The following is a 25,729-nucleotide window of genomic DNA, read 5'->3' as shown; positions in this document are numbered from 1 at the left end:
TTGTTTTTGGTTGCGAAAGTCGCGAATTGAAATTTGTAGATGAAAGAGAGAAAAGTCCAGTCAGTTGTAATGGGAATTTGAATTTGAAGGTGAACCTAGTGCCTTGGGGGGGTTGCGATTGATTATTCCACTACTAATGGCATAACAAAGTGACGGGGGGCACTTTCGCGTCAGACGCGAATAAAAAAAGGAATGGGCTAACCTGTTGTTGTTGTACATACATACGCGCGTCAATATTCGCAACAAAGTTTGGCAAGAACGTTGCGCCATCAAGTTCGATGTTGAGGAAAGAGCATCCAGATACATCAAATGTAGAAAAAGTTGACGTCGCGCAGTTCCATAAGGAAAGAGCTAAGTTGCGATTAAACATGCACAGGCCACCTTATCGCTGTAATTTTCGCCGCATTCAGCCTTGTCGATCCATTCTAAACCCTGTAAGCTGCCTACTATGTACTGAGCAGTATACGTGTACTTAGATACCTATACAGGCAGATATTTGTATCTATTAATCAATTCAACGATACAAATACATGTTTTTTTCTTCCTAAAATTATTTCAATGCATATTAAATATATTTTCTTCGTAATACATTATGAATGAAGCTATATTTAAGTTTCTTGAATGATGTATCCGTATCGACTTCAATCTTCGTCGTACCTGCTGCATTGTAGATACATGTCTTAGGTACCTAGATACTTACATAGGTAGATACAAGCTATCGCAACATTGAACACAGCGACGAATGTATGTTCAAATGTTCCTAAAGGGGTATAGTCTCAAAATTACTTAGGCGCTAGGTGGAAGCTGCGAAGCTCTTGCGGGTTCATAAAAGATAACGCCCCTGAGGTATGTGACTCCGAATCTCTCCATCATATTTTGATATGTCAACCATTCAAGGATAGTAGTTTTCAACGCGATCATCCTTTGCATTAGCGTTCAATCGGTCTTATCTATAAGAATACTAAATGCATGATGTTGCTATGGCTGAACTCGACCATCCAAGAGTACCTAAGTATATTTACAACTCGCAAAATTGAGGTGTTTTTCTTCCTACACGCCTCAAATTCGTTGTAGATTTTCGGATTTCGCAAATTATTATCTTTAGCTTCTAGTCTTCCTTGATTCTTATTGGTTCTTACATGAGTAATTTTTCCTCCATATTCTACGCTTCCGACGCTCCCAAATCCGATATTACTTATAGCTCAGACATGCAGGCTAGGATTAGACATCTGAGCTGGTGAGGTTAGGAATCCTGGCTATATTAATACTGATAAAAGATAGGAGCTTGTCATACTCGCAAACAGCTTAGTCTTTGTCTCCGTTCCACTCGGGGAAGCTTGGCTATGGAATACTCCATTTATTCTCATTCCCGTCTTCTTCAGCCGTCGAATGCCCCCCGCTACGGCCCCACACTTCATTGCCGCGTCGACATCCCGGACTTAGAACCCAAGGCGAGCAATAAGCTCATTTTGCTGATCATAGATGGTAGCCTCCTCATCATACTAACACAACAAAGGGTCTGATTTATCAAGCAATGGCCTGCTTTCCCTTGCGTGTCGCATACATTTCACATCGTGCTTACGAAATTCTAGCCCTCTTATTTCCGCCTATCTAGGTGGTGCCGTCTCTTTTCGAAACCAATAGCAACGCCTTTGATGGAGACCCGCTTCGTATACGTGATGTATAACATCCGAGGGGGGCCTTAATAAGGACCAATGTGATAAATGCTCAACGCTTCCCGATAATCTTGCCGTTAGATACTACTAGTGCGGTCTCCTGTCTTACCGTTACAATATCTCTCGGTCGCTCTTGTATATGGTCTCTTCAAGCCGAGTTAATACATAATATCCAGTTCAGACCCCAAATGAACTGTCTGCCATAATGAGATGAGAGCAAAATTTTTATCGCACATCATTCTATGTTCCTAACCACATGTATCTAAGAAGGGCCATATGTATTACGCGCACGCACTCGGACTTTTCATATACAAGGTTGTTCTAGTGTATTAACATAAGGGGGCGCCGGTCTAAACAACTGCTTCAGACGTTTTGTTTCTTGGATTTGGATAAGAATAGAAGTCATGGAGCGCACGTCTTTCAATTATGATATCGGTGGGTGCGTTGTCGCTTATTTTGATACGTAACTGACAAGCCTTTAGTGATTGTTGGGGCTGGCCCTGTTGGGCTTATGCTGTCGACGTGTCTCGCAAGATGGGGTTATCAAATTAAACACATCGACAACCGGGCTGAGCCTACCCCGACGGGGCGCGCTGACGGCGTACAGCCTCGTTCCCTCGACCTCCTACGTAACATGGGCCTTAAGTCCGCTATTATGGCTCATAAACCTGCGAGAGTCTTCGAAGTAGCGTTCTGGGATCCACCTAGGACCGGCGGGGGTATCATAAGAACTGGCACGTGGGCGAGTTGTCCAAGTTTCATCGACGCAAGATACCCTTTTACAACGCTTCTACACCAAGGTCGAATCGAGCGCGTATTCATCTCGGACCTAGAGAAGAATGGCGTGCATATTCAGCGGCCATGGACTATTAAAAGTTTCAATTCGGACGATAGGTCAGATCCTGAGTATCCCGTGGAGGTCCGTATCGAACATACCGATGGGACTCAGCAAGAAACCATCCGAGCCAAGTACCTGTTTAGCGGCGAGGGAGCTAGGTCTTCTGTTCGAGACCAACTAGGAATTAAAATCACACACAAGGATCCCATCACGCATGTCTGGGGGGTTATAGACGGCGTCGTAAAGACCGATTTTCCAGATATTAAGGTTCGTCTCGCTCCATGGCTCCGGTGAGTTTTGAATTAACATATGTTAGATGAAATGTACCATACATTCCGAAAACGGCTCTATCATGATCATCCCTCGAGAGGAAAATATGGTTAGATTATACATCCAGATCGCATCGTCAACGGATAAAGACTGGAGTCCAAGAAGGACAGCGACCGAGATAGAAGTCCAATATTCTGCAAAGCGGATCCTTCAACCATACTCTATTGAGTGGGAACGCGTAGAATGGTACTCTGTTTATCCTATTGGCCAGGGTATCTCAGACAAGTATACAATTGACCACCGAGTATTCCTCGGTGGCGATGCATGCCACACCCATAGCGTAAGACATTATCGCTCCAAAGAATAATGTATATCATTAACACCTATGTAGCCGAAAGCCGGCCAAGGAATGAATACGGCGTTCCTGGACGCCTTAAACCTCGCTTGGAAAATTCACGCCGTGGAAGCTGGATTTGCCGATCGAGAGATACTGACGACATATGAATCCGAACGAAAAGACGTCGCAGAGACTTTACTATCATTCGACAATAAGTACGCCAAACTATTTTCCCAACGGCCACCTGCTGCGAAGGAGGTTCAGGCAGCGTCCGAACAGACCAGTCCCCAGACCGAAGATAATGAGTTCGTCCGAACTTTTAAGGAGGGTTGCGAATTCACTAGCGGTTATGGTGTAGCTTACAAGCCTAATGCATTAAACTGGTCGCCAATTCATCCAGCCACGTCCCCTCTAATAAGTCCAGATGGAATCAAACTACGGACGGGGCGAATTATGATCAACGCCAACGTTACACGGGTCGTGGACGCTAATGTCGTTCACTTAGAACAAGAAGTGCCTCTCAACGGCTCATTTCGCATCTATGTCTTTGCTGGGAGGCCTTCGACTACTTCTCAGGCGTTGAAGGATTTTGCATTATACCTCGGTGATAAGAGGTCTTTCTACGGCTCTTATCTCCGAGAAGACATAGACTCCATCTCACACCACGAGAAACACAATCCTCACAGCCTCTTCTATACTATCTGCACCGTATTTGCGGCTCGACGAGACCAGGTCGAGATCATACGCGACGTACCAAGTCTGCTCGCTCGATACCGTGACCACGTCTATGCTGATGACAGATGGGACCATTGGGTGCCTGATGCAACAGCTGCGGCTCACGCTAAGATGGGGCTCGACCAAGAAAAAGGAGGCATTGCTGTCGTTCGGCCCGATGGATACGTAGGTATTGTAACAGGCCTAGTCGAGGGCAGCGGAACGGTGGACGCCTTGAACGAATATTTCAGCGCCTTTTGTACGAAGAAGTTGGGTCAGAAACTAGCTCAATTATAGAGAGTTGATCGCATGGAGTTGATCCCGTTGGGTACCTCTATATCCACCTCTATTTTACCCCCATCTCACTATAAGTACCCTTCCTAGGGGGAGATGCTTATATCTTCAAATCAGCATGATAAATATATACCCATATGAAGAAGCACTGCTGACATACGGCCATTGCATGTAGCTAAAGGATGATATTTATCGGAAGATCTACCTATAGTACCTACATTATGCATGATTTATGTATGGATTCTATTACTATATGCATAAGTCCAACATATTTCCTGACTCCAGGTGCTACACATATGTACAACTAATTCAATAGAGTTTGGCTACGATCGACTCGGTGCGACAAACTTAATTCGAAAAGGGGCAGGAAGCATGAGAGCATCTGGAAGGCACGTGTAGAAGTTGAGTAAACTTCAACCGTTGTGTCAGGAAGTATCGATCGTGTCATCTCAACCCCTCCCACAACTTCAAAATTTTCAACACTATGGCCATCGATGCCCCTGGTTTCTTTCGCCTTCAACCCCCATGTCGCATTGAAGTTTTTAATCCAAATTTTTTCGTACTTTGATCATTAACTGAGTTGGTGTCTGGTTGCATTTACACTTACGTACGGGTCCTCCGACCACTGAAGTCATGATATTGGGATCGACGCGTCGTCATCGAAGGCGTATGCCTTATTCCGAAAGGGACGACGATGTCATCGCAAACGTAAACCATAGCACCAATGACGAGAGAAGTCCCAGCCCTGATATAAGCAATCCTGCGAAACGATCCGGGACACACAATTTGAATAGGAATGGCTACCATGAAGATAGTGAGTTGACCCTTAGTTTCACCTCTTACTAGACTCCATATGCAACTTACCATCCCTTAGAGTGTCGAAACGTGCTTGTAAGATATTGCGCTCATGTCCCAAGGAACTATCAATATAAGGACGGTATCCAACAGGTATGTACTACTGGCTTCTAGTCATTATCCATCCTCTAATCATATGTACCAGATCTTTCTCATTTTGCGTGAACATCTTGGCGACGAGAATCTCGATCTTGCAGGTGGTGTATTGTATGAGTTGATCGAGGTTGACTGTGATCATACGGATGATCCAGGCGCAGCATTCCAGCGATGGAAGTATGATCACCTACGTAGATATGTTAGGGTTCCTAGGGCTGTGTCGGTTGGGGAATCACAACTAACACAACTACTCAGGCCGACCTCGAACTTCCTCATGTCCCACATATGACCACTATTACTTCAACGATTATTCCCACACAGAAGCTTGCGCAATGGCGACTGAAGCATTCAAGAAGATATCCCTTCGTGTTGTCTGACTCCTCCGCCTCAATCGAAAGAGCGTCGTCTATTGACCCTAGCTGTATACGCCACCGGAAGACATGGCTTATTGATCACACTCTATATATCTCATCTAAGGGTGACGGTACTCGCCCATTAAATAGTCCGAATCCCAAGGAATTCCACGAGAAGCAATGGAGCCATGAATATGGCGCTCGAGGGAGGCTTATAGAAGAGCGAGAGGTACCGATCATCTCGCAGGATCGCCCAAGCAATATTCCCCCACCAGGAACTACGGACCCTCTCCTAGATAATTCGATCTATTTCAAAAGACTCCGCCGTTACTACCATAAATTTGGCATCTTCGATAAACTCAAGAGGAAGATTTGTGTGCGCAGCCTGAAGCCTGAAGTAGAACAGAGACGGCACAGTTGGATACCAGGGGGTTTGATGTTCGAATCAAGTTTCCGGGGTAAGCTAACAGGACCTGAGAACATTAGTACTCACCCTTTTCCAGAAGGATGCGAAATACCCAATGCAATATTTGCCAGGAAATATCTCCTGATCGAGACTAGCGAGTCGCTGCCCTTAGCGCTATCTGTAAAACAGATGCCCACTGCTGAATCAAAGGCCATCGACACTATTGTACAAGCTGTGATGGATGGATCGTTAATCAAAGCGAATACCTGGTCGTTTCGTGGTCCCTTCACGCCACAGCTTGGATTTGATGGGGGATTGGACTACCAGTGGAGTCCTCGGGAACCAATCACCACCTTCAGGTTTGACCGGAATGTTTCAGATCAAGAAGATGCTGGTGAACTTGGCTTCGATGATCGATCTGAAGGGTATGAACTGGATATTATTGAGGATTACGCAGACCCTCAAGGAACATCAACCAAAAGACAAGGGATGGTCTTCGGCTCAGGGTCGGGGGGTGGTAGTAAGGGTGTCGTCCAAAAGCAAGAGTCTACTAATTACACGACTTCAAACATTTCTATATCCGATAACCAAGGAAAAGACATACCTAGGGTCTTAAGTAATGCAGTATATACGCCGATAGCACGCGATCAAGTTCCATCGTCGAGCTCTCGCCTTGGCTTGCCACTCTCGGAATCAAGCCAGGCGAAGTTATCCCCTACAGAAAGGTTCATATAACAAGCATTGCATGAATTGTAATTGTCGCTAATGAACTATATAGGAGTAGGCGCGGTGCGCGCCGTAAAGATCCTTTGCTCTTCAAGAACGTCGAGTTTACCACGCCGACCGAACTAGATACTTCAACTTCGAATCGAAAAATCACGGTGATTGAAATATCACCAAATAATTCCCCGCAAGTACCCAACCGTGGCTTTACTAGATGATGTGAATGATAGGCGGGGACTTTTGTCTGTAATGGTGATGCAGAGAGAGAATAATGGATGTTTAATGAATCGGCGATTGTGAGGTTCCCCCCTTATTCTTTTTGGAACATCCTAGGGGCAGTTAATCCATTGAGCCCTACCGAAAAGGTGTAAACGGTTGAGCAAAGCAGGGAGCCTGGAAGTCTAATATGTACTGGAACTGCGTAGTGTTAATTATGTAGGCAGGTACGGCGCGTATTTATATCGAGAATAAGGAACCTGAATCGCTCCTTCCTATCATCTACCTAGGTACCTAGGTCTAAGTATTTTTTTTAAAAAAAAAAAAAAAACGACGTTGAAAGTCAACGGCGCCTACAAAAAATACCTTCGGCACGCTTCTTTGATAACATTCACCGCCGTTTATTACACAACATTTCGTAATATCTCGTCGCATTCCAATTCTATCATCATGGAAATCGCAACTAAATCATCCGCGCGTGAAAATCAGGCCAATCGTCGCGACGAAGGTCCTAATAAGGATTTATTACTTTTAGGTACGTCTTCGCTACGCCGCCTGGGCGTAGATCAAGTCTAACTGTCTGTTTGTAGCTGGACTTCCGAGTCCAGTGGTACGATTCATGGTGAAGAAATTTTTAGCATCAAAACCGCTATTTAATGATCAGGAGGGAAAAAGTATATGGGTTTGGGGAGACAACTCTCCTTACGTTCCAACGGATTCGTTTACAGGATTTCACGATTTCCTGGTCGAGGATAATCCACGTACAAAAAGGAAGGGTTCCGCTCACAACGAGGATGCGGGTCATTCACGCGTAGCAGAGGCAATTACATTAAGTAGCTACCAAGCAGTACCTCATAAAAAGAGTAAGTGGGCAAAAAATTGATTTGTTTACCACCAAGGCAACCCAAACACTTGTTGTTCCCTCTGTCTTTCCTTTCTATTCCTCTATATCTAATCCATTTCCTCTCCCCTTCTCATCATCTCCCTGTCCTACCATTGTTGTACTAAAATCAATGTTTTGGTAGTCGTAAAAAGCCGAGAGAAAGTTCAAGATTGGCTTAGCAACGGATCTATCAGTCACCAGGACCATAACATCAGCCCTTTAAGTAATTGGACTTCCCTTGGTGAGAGCGCTACCTCAGCACAAAGCCAACTATTTCAAGGTAGTACCCCCCCGAGTACTGTGGACGCGCCTGTAGATAAACAAAACTTTTCCGTTATTGTTGACGAGCCACACAAAACTACACCCTTCCAGCCAGAAAAACATTTTCCTACACCCTTGTCCCGACTACCCCTTACCCAGAAGGAGATTAAGCGCATTCGCTTTAACAAGTCGACCAAGATGTAAGTGCTGGAAAGTCAATACAATAAATTGAATATGCTAATGATAATAACAATAGGGATTCGACTCCCCAGAGAGATCGCGTGGGTATGGCTGGATCTGTAACTGGAACGCCCAGTAGGGATCCTTTTCATCACTCGCGATCGACTTCGCGTTCTCATTTAGAGAAGCGCGATGACGTATCTCATTTCTTCTATCACGCCAGAAACGGCAGTATCTCGTCATCGAAGGTACCCTCTCCCGAACGAGGACGCTCTATGCAAAGACGATACGAATTTCCAACTAGTGGCAGTGATAACCTCCTTTCTCCCGTCTACGAGGGTGCTGGAAACCGTGATCCCGCTCACATTACAACCATGACGGATATCATCGGCCAAGGCAACGTGACACCTTCTCGAGGATCCCGATCTATGTCTCGACATAAGTCACCCCCGAAACCTGCTTTGGCTTCCTCCGCCAAGAAAGAGAAGCGTCGCCCGCAGCCGCTTGATCTTAAAGAAGCCCGCAGATATGGTGCAGCGGTCACCACCCAGGCCAACATTCAACCAATCCACAATCCTCTTACCCCGGAAGATATGGAGCGAAGTCGGTTTCTGGGCGACAGCCCCACATCAGTGTACACGGATGATACACCCTTCCGCTACGATGAACCCGCGGTTGGCCCAGTCCACGCCTTGAGCAAGCCTCCCATTGGATCGATCAATATCCTGCAGGGCTACCAGGATTGGAAAATGAATTCACCCGTTGGCGAGCATATGGACATAAATGGTAATCCGTGTTCGAAGGGAATGGCAGAAAATGATAACGCTTCCCAAGCTCCCATTCCCGCTGGCGTGATTAATAGGGATATTGAAGCCCCTCCCTTCACTCCGCTGACTCCTTGGATAGGAGATGGAAAGACCAGAAGAGCCAAGAAGACCCTGATTAGTGATAAGGGTTGGTTAGAGGATACCGCCGCAGAGGCGAAGAAGCCTGAGGCCAAGAAGAACACGAAGTTTTTTGATGGTGTAAAGAAGACTGCACGAAGACTTGTACGTATCCATTCACTCCATGTTGGGTACGGAAGCTAACCTCTTCTAGGCTGAAATGACTGAGGTTAGAAACGCGCAGCCCAGAATCCACACTGCTCAAGAACTCAGTATCTCACTTGATCCCCGCGAGCAGAGCCTGCTCTACTGTGAATTGGAATTCATCCTTAGTAACGCGCTTAGCGGTTACATCAATGTCCAACTCCATAGCGGTCGCCTTAACCCGCATGTACTCGCCAAGATTGCAGACGCATGGGAGCAGAAGGGTCGCCCGAAAGTGATTGGCTTCCGCTATGACGTTGAGACGCAAGTCGACATGATTGCTGCGCACATCGGTACTTTCCGATTCTACGGCCCCTTCCAGACGGACCCAAATTTCATCAAGGGTCTTCTTTACGGAATGAAAATGGATGCACGCGTGATGCGTATTCGCACTTACTGTCACCCGGACTCGGTTGTTGCAAAACACATCCTCGATGCCCAGGCCGTCTTGCAGCTACTTGACAGTCCCGAGCGCCTCCAGATCTGGCTCGCTGAGGTATCCCAATTTTTCCGTGTCGCCCTCGAGCGCGAGAAGATCGCGTGCAACCAGAAGACCAAGGGGGAGGAAACCAAGCAGGATGCTGGCCACAAGAAGGAGAATTCGTTTGCTACTACGATTGCTACAAATGCTGAGTATGCGCCCAACCGAGGCGTCATGAACCCGCCCCGTGACTACCAGGACTTGTCCCCGCCCAAGAGCAGGTACCCTGGTGAGCACCGTATTAAGAATCGTGAGGGTGAACGTAATTTCAGCGGTCCGACCCTAGAGCCAGATGTGTACAACCCTGCGATACCACATTCGCGATCATATCCGCAGAATTTGATGCGCCAGCAGTAGGCTTGTGTTTGAACTGCTCTGGCATTCTTGACATTCGATGCTTATTCTTTTTTCTCGACGGCTTTGCTCGGTGCCGGGTTGTTTTTCAGATTTCGCAGTTTTCCCGCACGTCCTTTTCCTAGATTCCGGACGTTTTGAGACTCGCGATTGCGTTTGCCGTGGTGCTATCAAATGATGATGGCGGGCATACGGCCTTGAGATTCATACTTGTTTTTGGTATGGCGCCACCAGACGATGCTAGCAGAAGCACAGCCTCGAGGCTTACAGTGTGCTTGGTACGGTGCCGACAAATCACGGCAGCAAAGAAACAGCTTTGGCAACAACAACCTCTTCCAACATCGCATTGAAGAGACGAAATTTGGCTGGAAGATCCCACTGGCCGTGATAATTTCCTGCAATCGAGTTGCTATTTTTCCGATTCTTTCCGCCCTTGTTTTACTGTATTCTTTTTAATTTTCGCAACGCTGGAGTTCGTCGGAGACACTTCACCGGAGTTTGGCCTATGTGTTTTTTTCGCACATCACGGGTGTTGGGTGTTTGGCTTGAGGATACCCAAATGGATTTTGACTTCGGTCTGGCCGGTGGTGGAGAGCAATGGAAAGTTCGGATTATTTGTTTTATTTCCTTTCTTATTCTGTCGCAACGCAGGTTTGCCTACCGCAACAGTCATGTGGATGCCTTCTACCGTGTTGGCTACATCTCATTTTCTATTTGTGAACTCCTAATATCCCTTTACATTTATGTATCGTGGATGATTAGGACTACAGTTCCATATAGGATTTTCGAGTAACACTGACCTCTTGCCGGCTTCCTAGCAATGCCTCACTTGTACATGTATGATAGACGATTGTCTAGGTGGTAATTAATTGCGCATTATGCCTGTCAAGATTAACTCGCATTGTGGTCGTACTCGCTACTCTGTCAGGCTGCCTCTAATATAATAAAGACGATGCAGTCCGTCGCTATAAAGATGAGACGATAATTCTAGGTGAGGCTATACTATTACATAACTCGCAAATAAATGCTCGAGTAGGCAACAGGTACGATAATAAGTGCATTAGTTCGGTGGCTGGGTGGGTAGATTGGGAATCGCTTCGAGAGCCTTCTGTTCTAAAGTCGGGTACCTGCATATTCTTTCACTTTCGTATGGACACAAATTGTAATAACCTTGTCTGATGTCAATGTTGATGAAGAGTCGAGGCTATGTATGCTAAATGATTATGCCTAGTACATAGGTAACGAAGGGAAGCTGTAGTCGGCATCGTGCTACCGAGATGATAACCCACCGGGGGTGTATAATAAGGAAGTCACGACGTTCGATCGCGGGGCTTTAGGTGCCTACCTAAGATACTGACGTCCATGTTACGGAAAACGGGAAGTCTCGGAGTTAATCGAGAGCGAAGGAAGTAGTCGCCCTTTCTTGGCACTTACGTCTTACGTACCTGGGTATTTTAATTGTTAGCAGTGACTCGTCGACCACATGCGGGTAATCAAGTGCCCTCACGCCCGTGACATCATATGCCAGTCGTCCCACCAATGGTCACCCGCCGACCGCGGCCTGCGCGGGCAAATGGCCCACGATCCACCTCAGGCCGTCGACTCAGCAAGTCAAAGCCAACCCATCCTTCCCTATCTTGCCCGTTGCAACTCTTCTGGCGTATCATGTCCTGCATATACTGCACGACAGCATAGGCGTCGGGATCAGAGGGCGTTTCTCACGAGAGGTCGTTACTAATATTTAATGCTAATATTTGCCATTAACTCGTTGTCGTCTGTTAGTATCAACGTCGATTTCTGTATCGTATCAGCGTATATTATACATTGCATACCCACCTGCCTGCGCCTTCGACCTTAGGTAGGCAGAATATAATTCTTGGTAAGATACCAATAACGGGTAGCCTACCTATCTTTGAGCAATATACGAGCAACAAACTAAGCCACTTTAATTGCCTTGCGTCTTTTTATTTGTTTTTATACTTGAGAGCCTCGACCGCTGTCTGACCGGTTGAATACAATAAATTCGCGACCAGATCTAATACGCCCCGCTTGACTCGGTTTTCTGTCTTGAAACCTCATTGTCTTACAATTATTCGGCAAACTGCACCACTAAAGCATATAGCCGTATATATACCACTAATTGCTATCAATCTTCGCTTCGTCAACTATTACAACAGTTAGTTTGCATCCGCGACATCCACCTACCAATCACAGGGCATGTCGCGCTACGAAGATGCCTATTCCCGGGGGCGGTCTAGCCACTACCGGGATCGTTCATCTGAATACAAATACTCGGGCGACACTTATCCGGTGAGCTACGAGGAGAGCCGGCGACTTGCCGAACAAGAAAATCTCGCATACGATGACGAGGCTCCGCCACAAAAACTGCTTACTTACGAACCTCACACACCATTCTATCCCCCTCAATCGCCGTCCAATCTAGATGTTCCTGAATTACACTCGCGACCTAGATCTCTGCCTCCTTTTGAAGAGCGCCGTCGGTCGACTCGTGGGAGGAGACGAGAAAGAAGGTATAATAAGGATAGCGATAGCGAGGACTCGGATGATGAACGGGCGAGGACCCCGCTCGACAAGGCGCGGAACTTTGTCGATAATACGTTTACAAATTCGACTGCTGGTCTAGGCATAGGTGTGTTAGGTGCATTGGTCGGTGGTTTGGCGGTTAGGGAAGCGGTCGATGCCACAAGCAAACATAATAACTACAATCACGAAGGTGCGGATTACAAACGTAACCAACTCATCGGCACAGTAGTCGGGGCAGCAGTTGGTGCACTTGGAGCGAATGCAGTTGAGAAACGGCTTGAAGTGCACCGCGAGAGGGACAGAATCAAGCAAGATAAATGGGATCGCAAGTTTAGACCCGATGCTGATGTGGTGGAAAAACGCGAGGTGATGGCGCGACCGCACAGTAGTAGCGTTGATGGATACGGGTGGAAGAAAGACTGGGACCCGTGGGATGAACGCAGCCGAGAGCGCGACCGCGATCGTACTCGCGCTAGAAGCCATGCTGTGGAGCGTGAGGTCGATCCGGATGCGCGTAGTTGGAAGAATGTCGAGGATTGGTTGTACGATGAACGGAACGATGCTAGGCCGCGATCGAGAGGTGCGGATGATGACTATCGCTATTAGGGGACCGTGGGTGCCCTGTAAGCAAGCTGGAGGCCGTGCTTAGCCGCTGTGGCGTCTCTGTTGCCTGAAGGTCGCCCTCTTAAGTAACGAGCCGAATGGGTGTCTTCATATCTTCAAATTTTCTACTTTTGCTTTTTGGCAGGCGATACTCCTCATTTCCATTTGATTAGAAGATTTTTTTCGTCGATTATTATACACATTTATCGAATAGACGATGTGTAAGACAATAATTAACAAGAGTTGCCTTTTAAAAACCTAAGCATTCAAGTTCCCATGAGTCTATTTTATTTTATCTTATAATGGTTTAGTGAGACTTGCGAAGTCTTTTGGAAAGTCCCGGATTTCCCACTGCTAATTGAAACAGCAACCTCGTGGTGGAGGGATATTTTAATCGTACGGAAAGGTAGGTACGCAGGTAGGTGGAAATACATTTCCTAATTGTCACTTCCTGTGAATAAATGTTAATTCACCTATCACCTATCAAGTACCTAATTATGACTGGCCAGTGCGGCCTTGCGTTATTCCTTCCCAGTTACCCAAGTTACCAACCACGCTTCGTACCTACCACTTGCTTTCACCATCTCAAATCGCAACCAACCCAAATCAAATCATTTCTAAGGCACTAAATTCCTCGCACCTGCTTCCTCGTCGTCTGAAGAAGTTGTCTGTTTGGAAATGACGTCAGGTGCGAACTAAGCGTGTCTTCCCATGTTTTATTCAGTCCCATCGACTTGGACTTGAAACTTTATTCTGTTTGTTTGGTTGATGAGCACATTGGAGTGTACCCTCTATGATAACCCAACAGCGCCGTTCCGAACAAGTCTGTTCTTACCTATGAGAGTTATGCATAACCTGTAAACTCAATCAGTCCCCATTATTTTAATCGGCGACTGAAATTACACAGTCACACTACTTGCGCGTTTCATATACGCTTTTTAGGAGACAATGGTGTCTCCTCATTCTATCACGCCGTTGTCTACCAGGCCTAATGAAATAGGTGATGATAATGATGATGATGTCTCTCTAAACTCTACCAACGGCGAAGAGGGCGATGTGGATAAGGATTGGATCGTTGAAGATATATATGCCGAACGAGACCATCCCAATGATCCCGGTGAGATGCAGTACCTTATCAAGTGGGAAGGCTTCCCATTGGACCAGTGTACTTGGGAACCTACAGTGCATTTAGGGCCTGGTGTACTTGAATCGTGGCTTGAGAATCAAGAGGAGATCAGAAACGGCAAACGGCAACCTTTTGACGTTGAGGAATTCAACGTCGCCTATCAAGAAAGAGAGAGGAGACGTAAGAGACGCAATGCCAAACGGAAGCGTCTTGGCTGGCCACACAATCAACCCTTGCCGTCCAAACCTGCAGCTCAAGAACCCCTTCCTCTAACTACTCAGAATATCCCTTCTCCTACCACTGAGAAACTCCGTTCTCCTATCCAGGCACCCCCCTCTCTTATCCAAGAACTCCCCTCTCTTGCCACCTGTACGAGAAATGAACCTGTTATCGATAATGATGCCCCAGACACGCATAAAACTAAACCAAGCCCGCCAACCTCAAAGGCGAAGCCCAAAGAAAATGCTCAGCCGAAACCCACTCAAGTTACAGCTACAGCTACAGTTATGGCTCCAGCTCCAGTTTCGGCTCCGGCCGTGAAATCTAAGAAGGGTACAAATGTCACTCCAAATACTAAGAAAAAGCCGCTCAAACGTACCTCAATGCCCACGTCACCACCTAAACCCTCAAAGCAATCATCGGAGTCGAAGAGGCGGGCCTCAAGTGGCGGGACGGGAGGTGGCACTGTGACTGGATACCAAGGCACGGCGAGGAAGCCTAGTGCAAACATAGATCTAGGATCGTCAAAGGATCCTCCTGGCAAAACCAGTAAAGCACCGACTCAAAAAGCTCCTACTTCAACATCCAAAACCCCTTCAAAGCCTTCGACAATGCCCCCTAAAATAACATCTAGCCTAGCAAACAAGTTCTCAGGTCAAAAACTCACCGCGACTCGTACTCGAGCTCAGCCACCTCCGGCTGCAACACCTTCCAAACAAGCGAGTAACGTTCTTGTTGCGGGTAAAGAACGAAAGAAGAGGGCTAGCTTAAGCGATGCTACAGATGAACCATCCAAAGCTTCTAAGGCCTTCAGTACATTGCGTGGTAGAAACAATGCTAGGAAGCGAAGTATTGAAAAGAGTGATTTAGCTCATCCTGACTTATCTTCAATACCAGCTAGCTTCCTCTTGACGAGTGATCGGAATAATCGTCCTAGTGCAGATCAGACGAAATCAAATGTCCAGCCTGCGCCCCCAGACCCACCTATAGTCCAAAGCCCTACAGCGATTTCGCCAGGTGATACGAGCGCAACCGTAGCGACTCCCAAGGTAAAAAAGTCTGTTCGCTTTACTAGAGCGGGGGATATCGCACCAGAGGATAAGCCGGTGGGTGACGGTATGGATATAGATGATGTGGTTGATCGTCCCAATGATGAGCCCAATAATTCGGTTCAACCTCTCATCAAATCCCCTCCATCCACGAAAAAGCTCTCCTTAGCTGCATACCAAGAGAAGGGGCAAGCTCAATTAGTTTCGAAAATGGCCACGTTTGGGAAAGGTGGTGTCTCCGAGCCAATTCGGGTCCTATTCGGTGGTATCACCCGCCAAAGCCAGCCTTGGTTATCGTCTTTTATCGCTCAGGAAAAATTAAACTTCGATTCGATTTGCGCTTCATACGACTTCATCCCTCACAGAACTAATCTAGTAGAGCAAGTACTCTCTACTGGCGCGATCATGTCCATGTCAAAAGAGGTCGTATCAACAACACTATCCAACATAGCAGGCCACCTACGACAAGGCTCCTATGGATGTCATCTAGTGACGGAACAGTTCTCAATTCTAGTATACCCTTCAGGGTGTAGTGATTGGGATGGGCTCGAAATCAGCCTGGACAAAGACTTCTTAGAGTCTCCCTTGCGACATATGATATATAGATCCCCAGTGGATGTGAGATTATATCCCTCAACAACCATTTCTCGCGCCCCGACCAGTCTAAGCGATAAGAAACCAGGAACGAAACGCCAGATGCTCATCAAAGATCTAATTGGATTAGACTTCTCCCATTTTCTACCCCAAGAGCCCAAGACGAAGGACAATCAAGTATTCATGTTGCTTTTCCCTGATCGGGAAATGCAGCTTTGCAATATCATCAAGCTTTGGCTCCGTAAGTTGAATTACAAAACAAAAAACCCTCGTCTACTATAAAATACAGGTGCTAATCCTAACATTTATAGGTTCGTGCCAACCAAACTGCCGAATTTTTTCTCACGAAATCGAGGATAGTTGGTCAAAGTTCCATGAGACCGTGAGAGGAACAGGAGCCGCAGGCACACTCATCTTACACGAAGATGTGAGCGTCTCTATTCGAAAACTACCGCGCATATCACAGATGATTGAGAACAAGCGAAATTACACATTTTGGAACGTCGCCACGGGACAATATAATCCGCCGAGATTCCCTTCCGATGAATACGACGCGATCGAGCCCGGCAACATTCGAATGACAAGGCTGTTTCCCCAAGGCCGGGCGTTTTTGGTCACACCAAGTTTCGTACTTTCAGATCCCATTAGACTTTGTCAATTCCTAGAATGGTTCAAAGCCTATTGTTATAATCCGCACTACTTGCTTGTGGCTTGTGCCGGTTTCCCCGAGTACTTGAAGACGGTCACATTAGAGAAGGCAAAGGAGCATGAGGAATTGCGCTCTTTGCATAAAGATAACCCTAAACTCGATGATATCCTTACAGAATCTGGCCTTGCTAAGAAGGATCTTGAAGCAAGGTTTCGAGTGTGGGAGATCTTGGAAGAGATCATTGAAGAGTTCGGAAACGAAGAGACTAGTGAGGAGATACGGAAGGTGTTCTGGATCACTGACCTCATTGACCAAAACGATGAACAAAGCTTAGTCAATTGGTTCTGTTGGTGGTCAGCTTTGAAATGCGACCAATATCGCAAATTCGCCGTGCTCGGCTCGAGCAACAGCAGACACAAGGCGGCTTACAGGAATATCGAGATCCCAGTCTATACTAAAGAGACAGTTGGCGATCCCGATGTCGCTTTAACTCGCGAGAAACAACGACGCCAAGAAAGAGAAGCAGCCATTGCAGCAGACGACATGGATAAATTTAGTCAAGCTGCTGCTTCCGTCCCGAGTCATACGAGCGTCGGGTCTACTGCGATCACGCAGAGCACCGATCCGGTCTCAAAATCTCAAAGTATTATCTTCAAGAATGATCGCCCCGAAGAATTGCGTTCACACATCCTCAAGCTCTCTAATCGCTTTAGCGTCAACAACTGGGCCAGGCTACACGCTAACCCCGTGTCGTGGCTGGATGTGTCAATGGCCGATCATTTCGGCGATCCATTGTGTAGGTATGATACCTTCAAAAATTGGTTGGGCGCAGCCCCAAGGTTCGGAGGAGTTAATACCTGGTACGGTCTATTCTATACCATCGACAAAGGATGGATCCCCCAAGCGCCTCCCCACACATATGCATGCCACCCTTGGATTGCAGTTGTTCGACCTATGAACCCACATAAGGCGAAGGTCAAGTATGACAATATAGAACTATTTATCTGGGACATCGCCGCCCATGATAGAGAAATCGCCGGTGGGCATGCGGCGCTCCTCCTTGGCATGCAACGGCATTTGGTAAATCTCGTTCGCGAAACCTTGCCGTCGAAGGACAAACAATACTACCTTGGAGAAGTCTATATTAGCAGCAAAGCTGGTATAGAAACTAAGCCTAACGAACACCCGTTGGACGTAACTTACAGAAGACTCCAAGAGATGCTGGCTCATGGTAAGGACTGGCTACCACCCTTCGAGAATCTGCTACCCGACGCGGGTTGGAAAAGCTTACCGAAGTCCCAATGGAAGAGCGGTATGATAACAGGACTTGTTAATGTTCCTTCTGTAGAGGAGGAGCAGGCCGTATCACCGCCACCGATTCATCACTGCGATGAAGAACTACAAAGATCGATATGGCACGCGCCGCGCCCGAAACAAGCGGTCGAATCAACTAAGTGTGTAAATCACCTATACGAAGCAGTTGCGAAGGTTCGAGGCCAGGATCCATTGAAGCAGAAGATGAGATACCAGTATAGGTCTACGCTGGATTGGTATCACGACATGAAGGTAGAGGGTCGCGATGCTGGGCATGTTAATGTGGACAGTGCGGATAAGATCATTCCGAAACTGTTCAATAAGAAGTAAACGTTTATTTCGCTAATGGGTGGATGGGAGGTGTGCTTGCTGGGGAGAAAAGAGGAAAAGAAGGCCCATATGATGAGCGTGCTGTGATATGGCTTGGCTTTGAATGGGATGTGGTGTATGCGATGAACAACTGGGTAGCTGGTAGCTTGCGGAGTGTATCATGAATCAAAATGGACATATAGATGTCTCGCAATGATTCGGAGTTCATGTAGTCCACCTGTCTCTTGGGAAGTCTATTTGTTGGTGAGGTTTGGCCTAAACGATTACACCCCCGCTGATTTTTACAGCAGGGAGATTGGCGCTACGTCGACTACGGGTACAAAGTTGGGTGAGTGCGTCTTGTTTAAGAAAAAAATAAAGAAAAAATCCTTCATAAGCGCCAGTAACGGTAGGTACCTAGACAGGTACACCGTGCCCGATTCGAAGCCGAACTGTACCATGCCATGTCACGACCTAGTTTGCTTTTTCTGCTCCCTTATTATAGGGCTTATGGCTTATTATACGTCCAAAGGTGCGGGGTAAGGTGGCTTATGGGATTGAGCTCAGCTGAGCTTCAGAGCCTGATGCCACGCCGTCTCTCCGACTGGGCTTGATTCTCATGATACAGGGTGGCCCGTAACGCACCGATGGGTTCGTCCAAGAAGAAGCTTCTCAAGCGATTGTTCTCTCCTAAGCCTAAAAACGCAAGGAGCCCCAGTCATGATGTGCTAGACAGCGATGACGACGAGGCGAGTTCCTCGGCCTCACCCAATCCGAGTTTCGAAGTTCCTACTACGTCAATCCAGAAATTGTTTCCGAATAACAATTTTCACGGCCTCGGAGAACTCTATAGCCCGGATAACGCCGTTGTCGACATAGTTTTTCTCCATGGGCTTAACGGCCGCGCCGATAGAACATTCTTTTACGAAAAATCAGATACATTTTGGCCGACCGATTTGCTTGCAAAAGATATTGACAATGCCCGTATCTTTACCTATGGATACGACGCGAACGTCGCGCACTTCTTTGGGCCAGTAGGACAGAACACCCTACAAGACCATGCCTCGAATCTGGTCAACCGTATGGCTAATAAGAGGCTTCAAACTCATTCAGTAAGCCACTACTGCTGGTTTGTGCACGCGTGATGTTGACTTATAATATCGAGTCTAGGATTCGCGAAAGATCATATTCGTCGCTCATAGCCTCGGTGGCCTTGTGACTAAAAGAGCGTTGGCTCTCTCCGAAAACTCGGCCGACGAACACCTAAGGCAAATAGAAAGAGATACAATTGGCATTGTTTTTTTGGGAACGCCTCATCGGGGCGCAGATATGGCACCATTTGCGAAAGCGGTTGCCAACATTCTCAAAGCCTCTGGGAGCAGAACCAATCCTAAGATCCTCGAGGCGCTTAAAAGAGACTCGGAGGTCCTTGCGGCAGTTGAGGACGCTTTCTCGAATTGGCTAAGGAGGGCTTCCGGTCGATTCCAATTAACATGCTTTTCTGAAGAGGATGAGCTTCCAGGTGTTGGACTAGTAGTCAAGCCAGAATCCGCAAAGATCGCTGGATGGCCTAACCAGTCGATTAAAGCCAATCATATGGTAATCCCCCCAATAGCTATACTCCTGGACCATTCTAACTCTTTCTAGGATATGGCAAAATTTCCCAACTCAGAGGATGATGGGTATCTGGCGGTTAGTGGAGAACTTCGAAGATGGATACAACCACTGAGCACAGGTTAGTAGGTTGACGAGTAGTTAGCATGCACGAGACTGAAGAGTTCCGTTTTTGTGTAGAGACACATACCAAGTCCAAAAATGACATCGAAACCATTCTTTTAGCACACCTCGATAAGATAGGTCTGACACTAGACGATGTCCGCGATACTTCTAAAGCTCCCGGTTTAGCCAACGAGAAAGGTCAATCACCTGGGATTGAGGATTTTGTTGAATGGTTCATCAAAAGCCCAGAATTCCAAGTATGGCGAAGACAAAACCAAGCCGCATCCCTCTGGCTTTATGGTCCTGCAGATGCGGGGAAAACAGTCGTAATGTCCTATATTCTGCAAGAAAATCGATCAATATACACGATGAATTGGGATATCGCTGTCTACTTCTGTTCCGAAGGCAGACCAAAATCGGAGGATTTTATCCTAATATCCATTATATTTCAATTAATCAAGAAAAAGGATCGCTCGGGCCTTACCCAAGCGACCCCCGGCCCCTGGAATTCTTCGTTAGATGGACCTGATATGACCAATCAACTGTGGCGGCTACTGGAAGCTGTGGTTAGTGGGATATCCGACAAGGACACAGTCTTTCTTTTCGATGGTATTGATATACTTGACCGCGAAACTGGCTCGGCTTTCCTGAGAAATTTATTGCATTTTGAGAAGCGAGTTTCTGACTCGGGTGTAACAATTCGAGTTCTCATTTCCTCGAGACCTGAGCCGTATATCCAAGAAACTCTTGCTCATTATGCGAGCATAGGGCCGGAAAAGGAGAGAAAAGGTGCGTCCCTAGACTTTGATCTGAGAATTAGCTAATTGTTTCAATAGAATGTCTCAGAACCCTGTATTTCCAGGAATGGGATGCGCGTGAGACTCGCGTAGACGCTGTCGATGAGGGAGGAGATTGGCTTGTATCTCACCCAGAATATTCAAAGTGGATCGAGTCCCCTGAATCTGATTTGCTTTGGATAGAGGGGAAGCCGGGGAGCGGGAAGTCAACGTTGTTGAAACGAATCGTCCAGAAACTGCAAGATGAGAACAACGTTTCCGACCGCGAGAAACTGAACGACGCAAAGCTCTACCTAGACACAGTCGTAGCCGCCTTTTTTTATAGTTTTCGTGGAGGTATCACCGAGACCAGCCACGAGCTCATGCTTCGTTCTCTCGTCTACCAGATATGGAGCCAAAATAAGAGACTATTCCCTCTTTTGCAAGACACATACCGAAGACTGAGGCTGAAAAATGACAATATCCCAGAGACAACTTCATTCTGGAGATATGAAGACTTAAAATGTGTCTTGGGATCCCTACATAAGGTTGACTTTCCATTACGTGTCTTCGTATTAGTGGATGGCGTGGACGAATCCGATAGCGCCAAACGGGGCGATTCGCTTCGCTTCTTAGATGATCTCTCATCTAAAGAGAGCAATTGTGTTATGAAGGTGTTGATCGTTAGCAGGCCAGAGGTTGTTATCACCAATCCCCGCCTTGGTAGATCATGTCACATCGTTTTGCAGAAAGAAAACGCAGAAGATATACGCAAGGTAGTCGAAAAGTGGACCGAGGGGCTCCAGCACGACCATGGAGGGAAACTATTATCAAAAAAAAGTCGCAAACCAGATAATTTTTCTGAAATCGGAGATTACATTATCGAAAACTCCCAGGGCGTGTTCCTTTGGGTCTCTCTGGTTTTGAGAGATCTAGAGAGACTCTTTCGGAAAGGTGGGTATACAATAGCTTCTCTCGAAAATCGTGTACGCAAGCTTCCGAAGGATCTCGGCGGGCCACACGGCTTCTACCGAGCCATTGTGGACTCTTTAATCAGTCGCCAAGGCCTGGATGAGGGCTCAGATGAAGATGACATAGAGGAAGATCAAAGACTCGCAAAGCGAATACTTGCGTGGGTGACTTTCCCTAAGCGACCCATATCAATGCGCGAACTCGAGCATGTGCTAGCGACACCGCTCCAGATAGGAGATGTCGACTTATCGACTTACGACCTTGAGCGAAACAGACCGTTGGAATTGGAACGGGGATTGATCGCTTACTGTGGGGGGCTCGTGGAGGTAAGATCTCCTCCCGTTCTACTATATGTAAAATCTCACCAGAGCGGATAGGTGCGGGATACAAGCCATGGCCCGATCGTACAACTCATACACCAAACTGTCAGAGAGTTCATCTTGGATCAGAGACGTCTAGCTACGCCATATGATCTTGATGAAGTAGAGGGAGACCAAATAGTCTCTAAAACGTGTTGTTTTAATATTTGCGTTACCTTTATGGCGGCAGCCTTTCAAGTGGATGTTGATCCTGACTTCTCGCGAGTTGATTCAATAGCGCATTCCCTTTGCGAAAATAATCTACTTCTGTACTCACTATATTACTTTATGGAGCACTTTAAGAACCTGGGAGACAGTGGCATCAATTTATGGGCGGAATTTGAATCACATTTGAAGGATACTATGTCCAGACCAAGATGTTATGCGGCCCTTCTTCTTTCGAAATGGGTTACATCATACTGGCCGTCGGAATTCACGAATGGTATTAGCCAAACTACTGCCGAAAACTGTCTCCAATCGGCATTTGTCCATGCTGCTGCGAATGGAAAAGAAGAAGCCCTGAAGATCTTGCTGGTTCTCGGGGCAGATATTAATGGTCAAGGCAGAGAGTGTACAAACGCTCTTCAGGCAGCAGCGCGTCAAGGTCACCGCTCGATTGTGAAATTCCTGTTAAGGCATGGGGCGGATGTCAATGCCCGAGACGGGAAAGGTGGCAACGCTTTTCAGGCTGCAGCATGTCAAAATCATCTTGACATTGTTAAAACCCTGGTAGAAGCTGGTTCAGTTGTTAATGGCCGAGACGATGAAGGCAATAGCGCTTTTTGGAAAGCTTCGTACCAAGGCCATGACGAAATGGTTTTACTCCTACGTAGGAGCGGGGCTGACATTGAGGCTCGGAATGACCATGGCAATAGCGCCCTTTGGGCAGCGTCATATCAAGGCCATAATGCGGTTGTCTCGTTCCTATTAGATTATGGGGTGAGAATCAATGCTCAAAATAAAAAAGGCGCAACTGCTCTGCAAACAGCTGCTCATCAAGGCCACCTTTCGACTGTTAAAATCTTATTAGATCAAGGGGCGGATATTAACGTCCGAGACAGAAATGGGAATGATCCTCTCTGGGCAGCATCATCTCAAGGCCACAATGAGGTTGTACAACTTTTATTGGAGAAGCGGGCGGCTCTTAACGCTTTAGATCAAGAAGTGAATTGACTTTAAGGCTCTACAACTTCTCAAGCTGGTAAACTTGGGCCTGCCGAGCAATGCGGTACCGAGGTTGACGCCGGTATCCGTGCGGGTGGGCATAACAATGCGTCTGGTATTGATGACGTCTTAGGGGTTGCATATATTTATTAATAGTTAAGATACCACACATGCCGAGTTGCTTCCACCCTCACGAACGGGGACCCCGCTGTGGCGATACCCATCCTCATTATATATTTGGACAACACGAACCTCACTGTCATTAGATGTCGTGAAACTGTGTCCTAGCTTAACGCACCAATCCCCATCTTTCCTCGAGAAATAACTTGTCTCCGTTGACTCAGAAGGTAAAACATCAATCTCCAAGGATGCTCTCGCCAAAATTTCATCGTAATCATCTGGTACAGCGTGGCAAGACCACTGATCAGGTAGTCCTGACCCACCTACTGCTGACTTTACCATGAACAGAATGCTGAAAGACCGGTCCTTTTCAGTGGGGACAATCTTGACAAGCGACGCATAAATTGGTGGGCTCTCTTTTAATATTGGCGGTTTCTCTTCTATTCTCACCAATGGAATTGTGTCAATCAACCTTTTAGGAGGAGGGTTAGATACCACTCTAAAATAATCGGTTCCCGACTCCAAAGACAAGGGTGTCTTAGCAAGCCGCGAAAAAGAGCATTGGGCGTCTATAATGATGAGTATATTGTATCGATCGAGTTTATATGGTGGAGGGGGGCTTCTTGGTAGCCTTCGCGGTGGGCCTCTCGTCGGTAGTTCACTGAAGGCGGATCGAATGATGAGCTGCTCGCAAGGCGCCGGACCGGAATATACATCGCGTTCGGCGTATTCGTTCACTTTAAGACCTGGGAAGTCTAGTAAAATGGGTTCAGGGGGGAACCTGTAACGATCGAACTGCTTACGCGATAATGTTATTCGGAGGGGTATCGCGGCATATCTATTGAATTCTCTTGATTGCCTGCCAGCATTGAGAATGGCGAAGACATAGCTGCGACCGTATATAACCGGAAGCTGTATAGATAGTCCTATGTTCGTCATAGAATATGGTAACAACTCAGCCGCAGCCACTTCGTCTCTTCTAATGTAGTTACCCGACTCCGCAAATACACTCGGAAATGGAGCAAGTATGCTCACCCAATCGGCGGGGACCGCGTTGCTCCATTTCCAGCAAAATATTGTGTGGTCGCTTGAGTTCCTGATAATCTCGTGCTGGAGCCGCGTGAAGGCCTTAATACCTTCGCCGTAGAGAAGCGGCATGTTGATATCAAAGAGACCGAGCAAGCAGTAGGCAATATCTTCCGTCCGAGTAGTTTTTCGGTTGGCGACCCAGGATAATCTTTCAGAGACGCTAGCCTCCTTTGAATTCTCCGAGCCGTATAGATATCTAGAATCGATGCCAGTTATTCTGGCGATGTGGCCCCTAACTCCCCACATCGAGGGTGTTAACGCCCCTATTGTCGTCCAATCTCGAGCATAGAATACCACTGTATCGGGGGCGAGAAGCTCTTGAAGCGTCCATCCTCGAGTGAACCATCTACTATTATGAAATGACTCTGGCAATTCGTCTTCCTCGTCTGTGTCGTATTCGTCATCTGTATAGTCTTGATACGTCTCATCCCCTTCATTTGTCACCTCCGCTTCATCTGGTATGTCTGCCTCGTCCGTCCCAACTTCATTTTCATTTGGAACTGTCAGCCCTGTTGGCACATCTTGTAGGTAAGCATAACAAATCTTCGCGTCGCGGTACCAAGCGAACATAGAATTAATCGCTTCGGACAATTCTGCAGAGCTGGTCTTGTCGATGCAGTTTGTATCAACCCACAGCCAATCTAGACCATCTTCCCTTGCTTGCCGACATGCTCCCATGATCTTGTCATAGCCGGCCTTTTTGCGGATCTCGTCGTTAAGATGTTGCCAGTCTTGGAAAGTTACCTCACCTTCTTCCCATGTATGAGAGAGGATCGCGTAGTTAGGGACCTGATCGCCAAGCCATTCCTTCATCTCATAATCGCGAGTATTGATCAATCGCATGGCTACAGGACGCCTTGGGCGATAACTGAGGACGAAGGACCTTTGTAGTTGGTTGTGGGTGATATGATACCTAGGTTAGGTAGGTAAACCGGTCGATGCTCAGGTCCTCAATGCTCCTAAATTTTGAAGTTTGGAATTTTTGGGCTGTATCGTATTTTACGCTTGATTTTCCAATGAGAATAATCCTTGCATCGCATGAAAAAAAGAAACTTGGGAAATTTAACAATAATTAATCATTCAATAATAAAGAATGAA

At 46.9% G+C, this 25,729-nt stretch overlaps 7 protein-coding genes across 7 annotated transcripts; 6 read left to right on the top strand and 1 right to left on the bottom strand.

Annotated features, from left to right (window-relative positions):
- Positions 1-1,855: 1,855 nt before the first annotated feature.
- Positions 1,856-4,447, top strand: F4822DRAFT_247249 (FAD binding domain-containing protein). The gene is made up of 3 exons (XM_051454381.1): positions 1,856-2,781; positions 2,831-3,124; positions 3,176-4,447. Exons 1-3 carry the CDS (start codon positions 2,188-2,190, stop codon positions 4,130-4,132), a joined length of 1,845 nt encoding a protein of 614 aa, XP_051314221.1. The 5' UTR covers positions 1,856-2,187; the 3' UTR covers positions 4,133-4,447.
- Positions 4,448-7,035, top strand: F4822DRAFT_247238 (uncharacterized protein). The gene is made up of 5 exons (XM_051454380.1): positions 4,448-4,943; positions 5,004-5,077; positions 5,130-5,279; positions 5,336-6,564; positions 6,618-7,035. The coding sequence occupies exons 1-5, from the start codon at positions 4,763-4,765 to the stop codon at positions 6,778-6,780; spliced, it is 1,797 nt and encodes a 598-aa protein (XP_051314220.1). The 5' UTR covers positions 4,448-4,762; the 3' UTR covers positions 6,781-7,035.
- Positions 7,036-7,228: 193 nt separating this feature from the next.
- On the top strand, positions 7,229-10,028 carry F4822DRAFT_429069 (uncharacterized protein; the record flags this gene model as incomplete). The annotated part of the gene is made up of 5 exons (XM_051461019.1): positions 7,229-7,313; positions 7,369-7,641; positions 7,804-8,122; positions 8,179-9,151; positions 9,201-10,028. 5 exons carry the CDS (start codon positions 7,229-7,231, stop codon positions 10,026-10,028), a joined length of 2,478 nt encoding a protein of 825 aa, XP_051314219.1.
- Positions 10,029-12,002: 1,974 nt separating this feature from the next.
- Positions 12,003-13,647, top strand: F4822DRAFT_246656 (uncharacterized protein). The gene has a single exon (XM_051454376.1). The coding sequence runs from the start codon at positions 12,243-12,245 to the stop codon at positions 13,173-13,175; it is 933 nt and encodes a 310-aa protein (XP_051314218.1). The 5' UTR covers positions 12,003-12,242; the 3' UTR covers positions 13,176-13,647.
- Positions 13,648-13,961: 314 nt separating this feature from the next.
- F4822DRAFT_246637 (uncharacterized protein) lies at positions 13,962-18,790 on the top strand. The gene is made up of 3 exons (XM_051454375.1): positions 13,962-16,401; positions 16,472-18,692; positions 18,741-18,790. Exons 1-2 carry the CDS (start codon positions 14,121-14,123, stop codon positions 18,451-18,453), a joined length of 4,263 nt encoding a protein of 1,420 aa, XP_051314217.1. The 5' UTR covers positions 13,962-14,120; the 3' UTR covers positions 18,454-18,692; positions 18,741-18,790.
- Positions 18,791-23,505, top strand: F4822DRAFT_246736 (uncharacterized protein). Its single transcript, XM_051454377.1, has 6 exons — positions 18,791-19,544; positions 19,603-20,031; positions 20,080-20,167; positions 20,227-20,940; positions 20,988-22,225; positions 22,277-23,505. The coding sequence occupies exons 1-6, from the start codon at positions 19,080-19,082 to the stop codon at positions 23,429-23,431; spliced, it is 4,089 nt and encodes a 1,362-aa protein (XP_051314216.1). The 5' UTR covers positions 18,791-19,079; the 3' UTR covers positions 23,432-23,505.
- On the bottom strand, positions 23,505-25,727 carry F4822DRAFT_246930 (heterokaryon incompatibility protein-domain-containing protein). Its single transcript, XM_051454378.1, has one exon. It carries the CDS (start codon positions 25,472-25,474, stop codon positions 23,579-23,581), a length of 1,896 nt encoding a protein of 631 aa, XP_051314215.1. The 5' UTR covers positions 25,475-25,727; the 3' UTR covers positions 23,505-23,578.
- Positions 25,728-25,729: the final 2 nt, after the last annotated feature.

The sequence above is a fragment of the Hypoxylon trugodes genome (genome assembly GCF_022578975.1).
Source record: "Hypoxylon trugodes strain CBS 135444 unplaced genomic scaffold F4822scaffold_5, whole genome shotgun sequence".
Lineage (NCBI taxonomy): Eukaryota > Fungi > Ascomycota > Sordariomycetes > Xylariales > Hypoxylaceae > Hypoxylon > Hypoxylon trugodes.
The sequence above is the reverse complement of the archived record's forward strand: the minus strand, read 5'-3'. Positions and strand labels throughout refer to the sequence as shown.

Bases quoted from the DNA above. Each gene is read 5' to 3' on its own strand.
- F4822DRAFT_247249 (XM_051454381.1), top strand. From the start codon at position 2,188: ATGCTGTCGACGTGTCTCGCAAGATGGGGTTATCAAATTAAACACATC. The intron at 2,782-2,830 runs GTTCGTCTCGCT...AACATATGTTAG, and splicing joins CCGATTTTCCAGATATTAAG to ATGAAATGTACCATACATTC. The intron at 3,125-3,175 runs GTAAGACATTAT...ACACCTATGTAG, and splicing joins ATGCATGCCACACCCATAGC to CCGAAAGCCGGCCAAGGAAT.
- F4822DRAFT_247238 (XM_051454380.1), top strand. From the start codon at position 4,763: ATGATATTGGGATCGACGCGTCGTCATCGAAGGCGTATGCCTTATTCC. The intron at 5,078-5,129 runs GTATGTACTACT...CATATGTACCAG, and splicing joins ATAAGGACGGTATCCAACAG to ATCTTTCTCATTTTGCGTGA. The intron at 5,280-5,335 runs GTTAGGGTTCCT...ACAACTACTCAG, and splicing joins ATGATCACCTACGTAGATAT to GCCGACCTCGAACTTCCTCA.
- F4822DRAFT_246656 (XM_051454376.1), top strand. From the start codon at position 12,243: ATGTCGCGCTACGAAGATGCCTATTCCCGGGGGCGGTCTAGCCACTAC.
- F4822DRAFT_246637 (XM_051454375.1), top strand. From the start codon at position 14,121: ATGGTGTCTCCTCATTCTATCACGCCGTTGTCTACCAGGCCTAATGAA. The intron at 16,402-16,471 runs GTAAGTTGAATT...TAACATTTATAG, and splicing joins TATCATCAAGCTTTGGCTCC to GTTCGTGCCAACCAAACTGC.
- F4822DRAFT_246736 (XM_051454377.1), top strand. From the start codon at position 19,080: ATGGGTTCGTCCAAGAAGAAGCTTCTCAAGCGATTGTTCTCTCCTAAG. The intron at 20,941-20,987 runs GTGCGTCCCTAG...TTGTTTCAATAG, and splicing joins GCCGGAAAAGGAGAGAAAAG to AATGTCTCAGAACCCTGTAT. The intron at 22,226-22,276 runs GTAAGATCTCCT...CAGAGCGGATAG, and splicing joins ACTGTGGGGGGCTCGTGGAG to GTGCGGGATACAAGCCATGG.
- F4822DRAFT_246930 (XM_051454378.1), bottom strand. From the start codon at position 25,474: ATGCGATTGATCAATACTCGCGATTATGAGATGAAGGAATGGCTTGGC.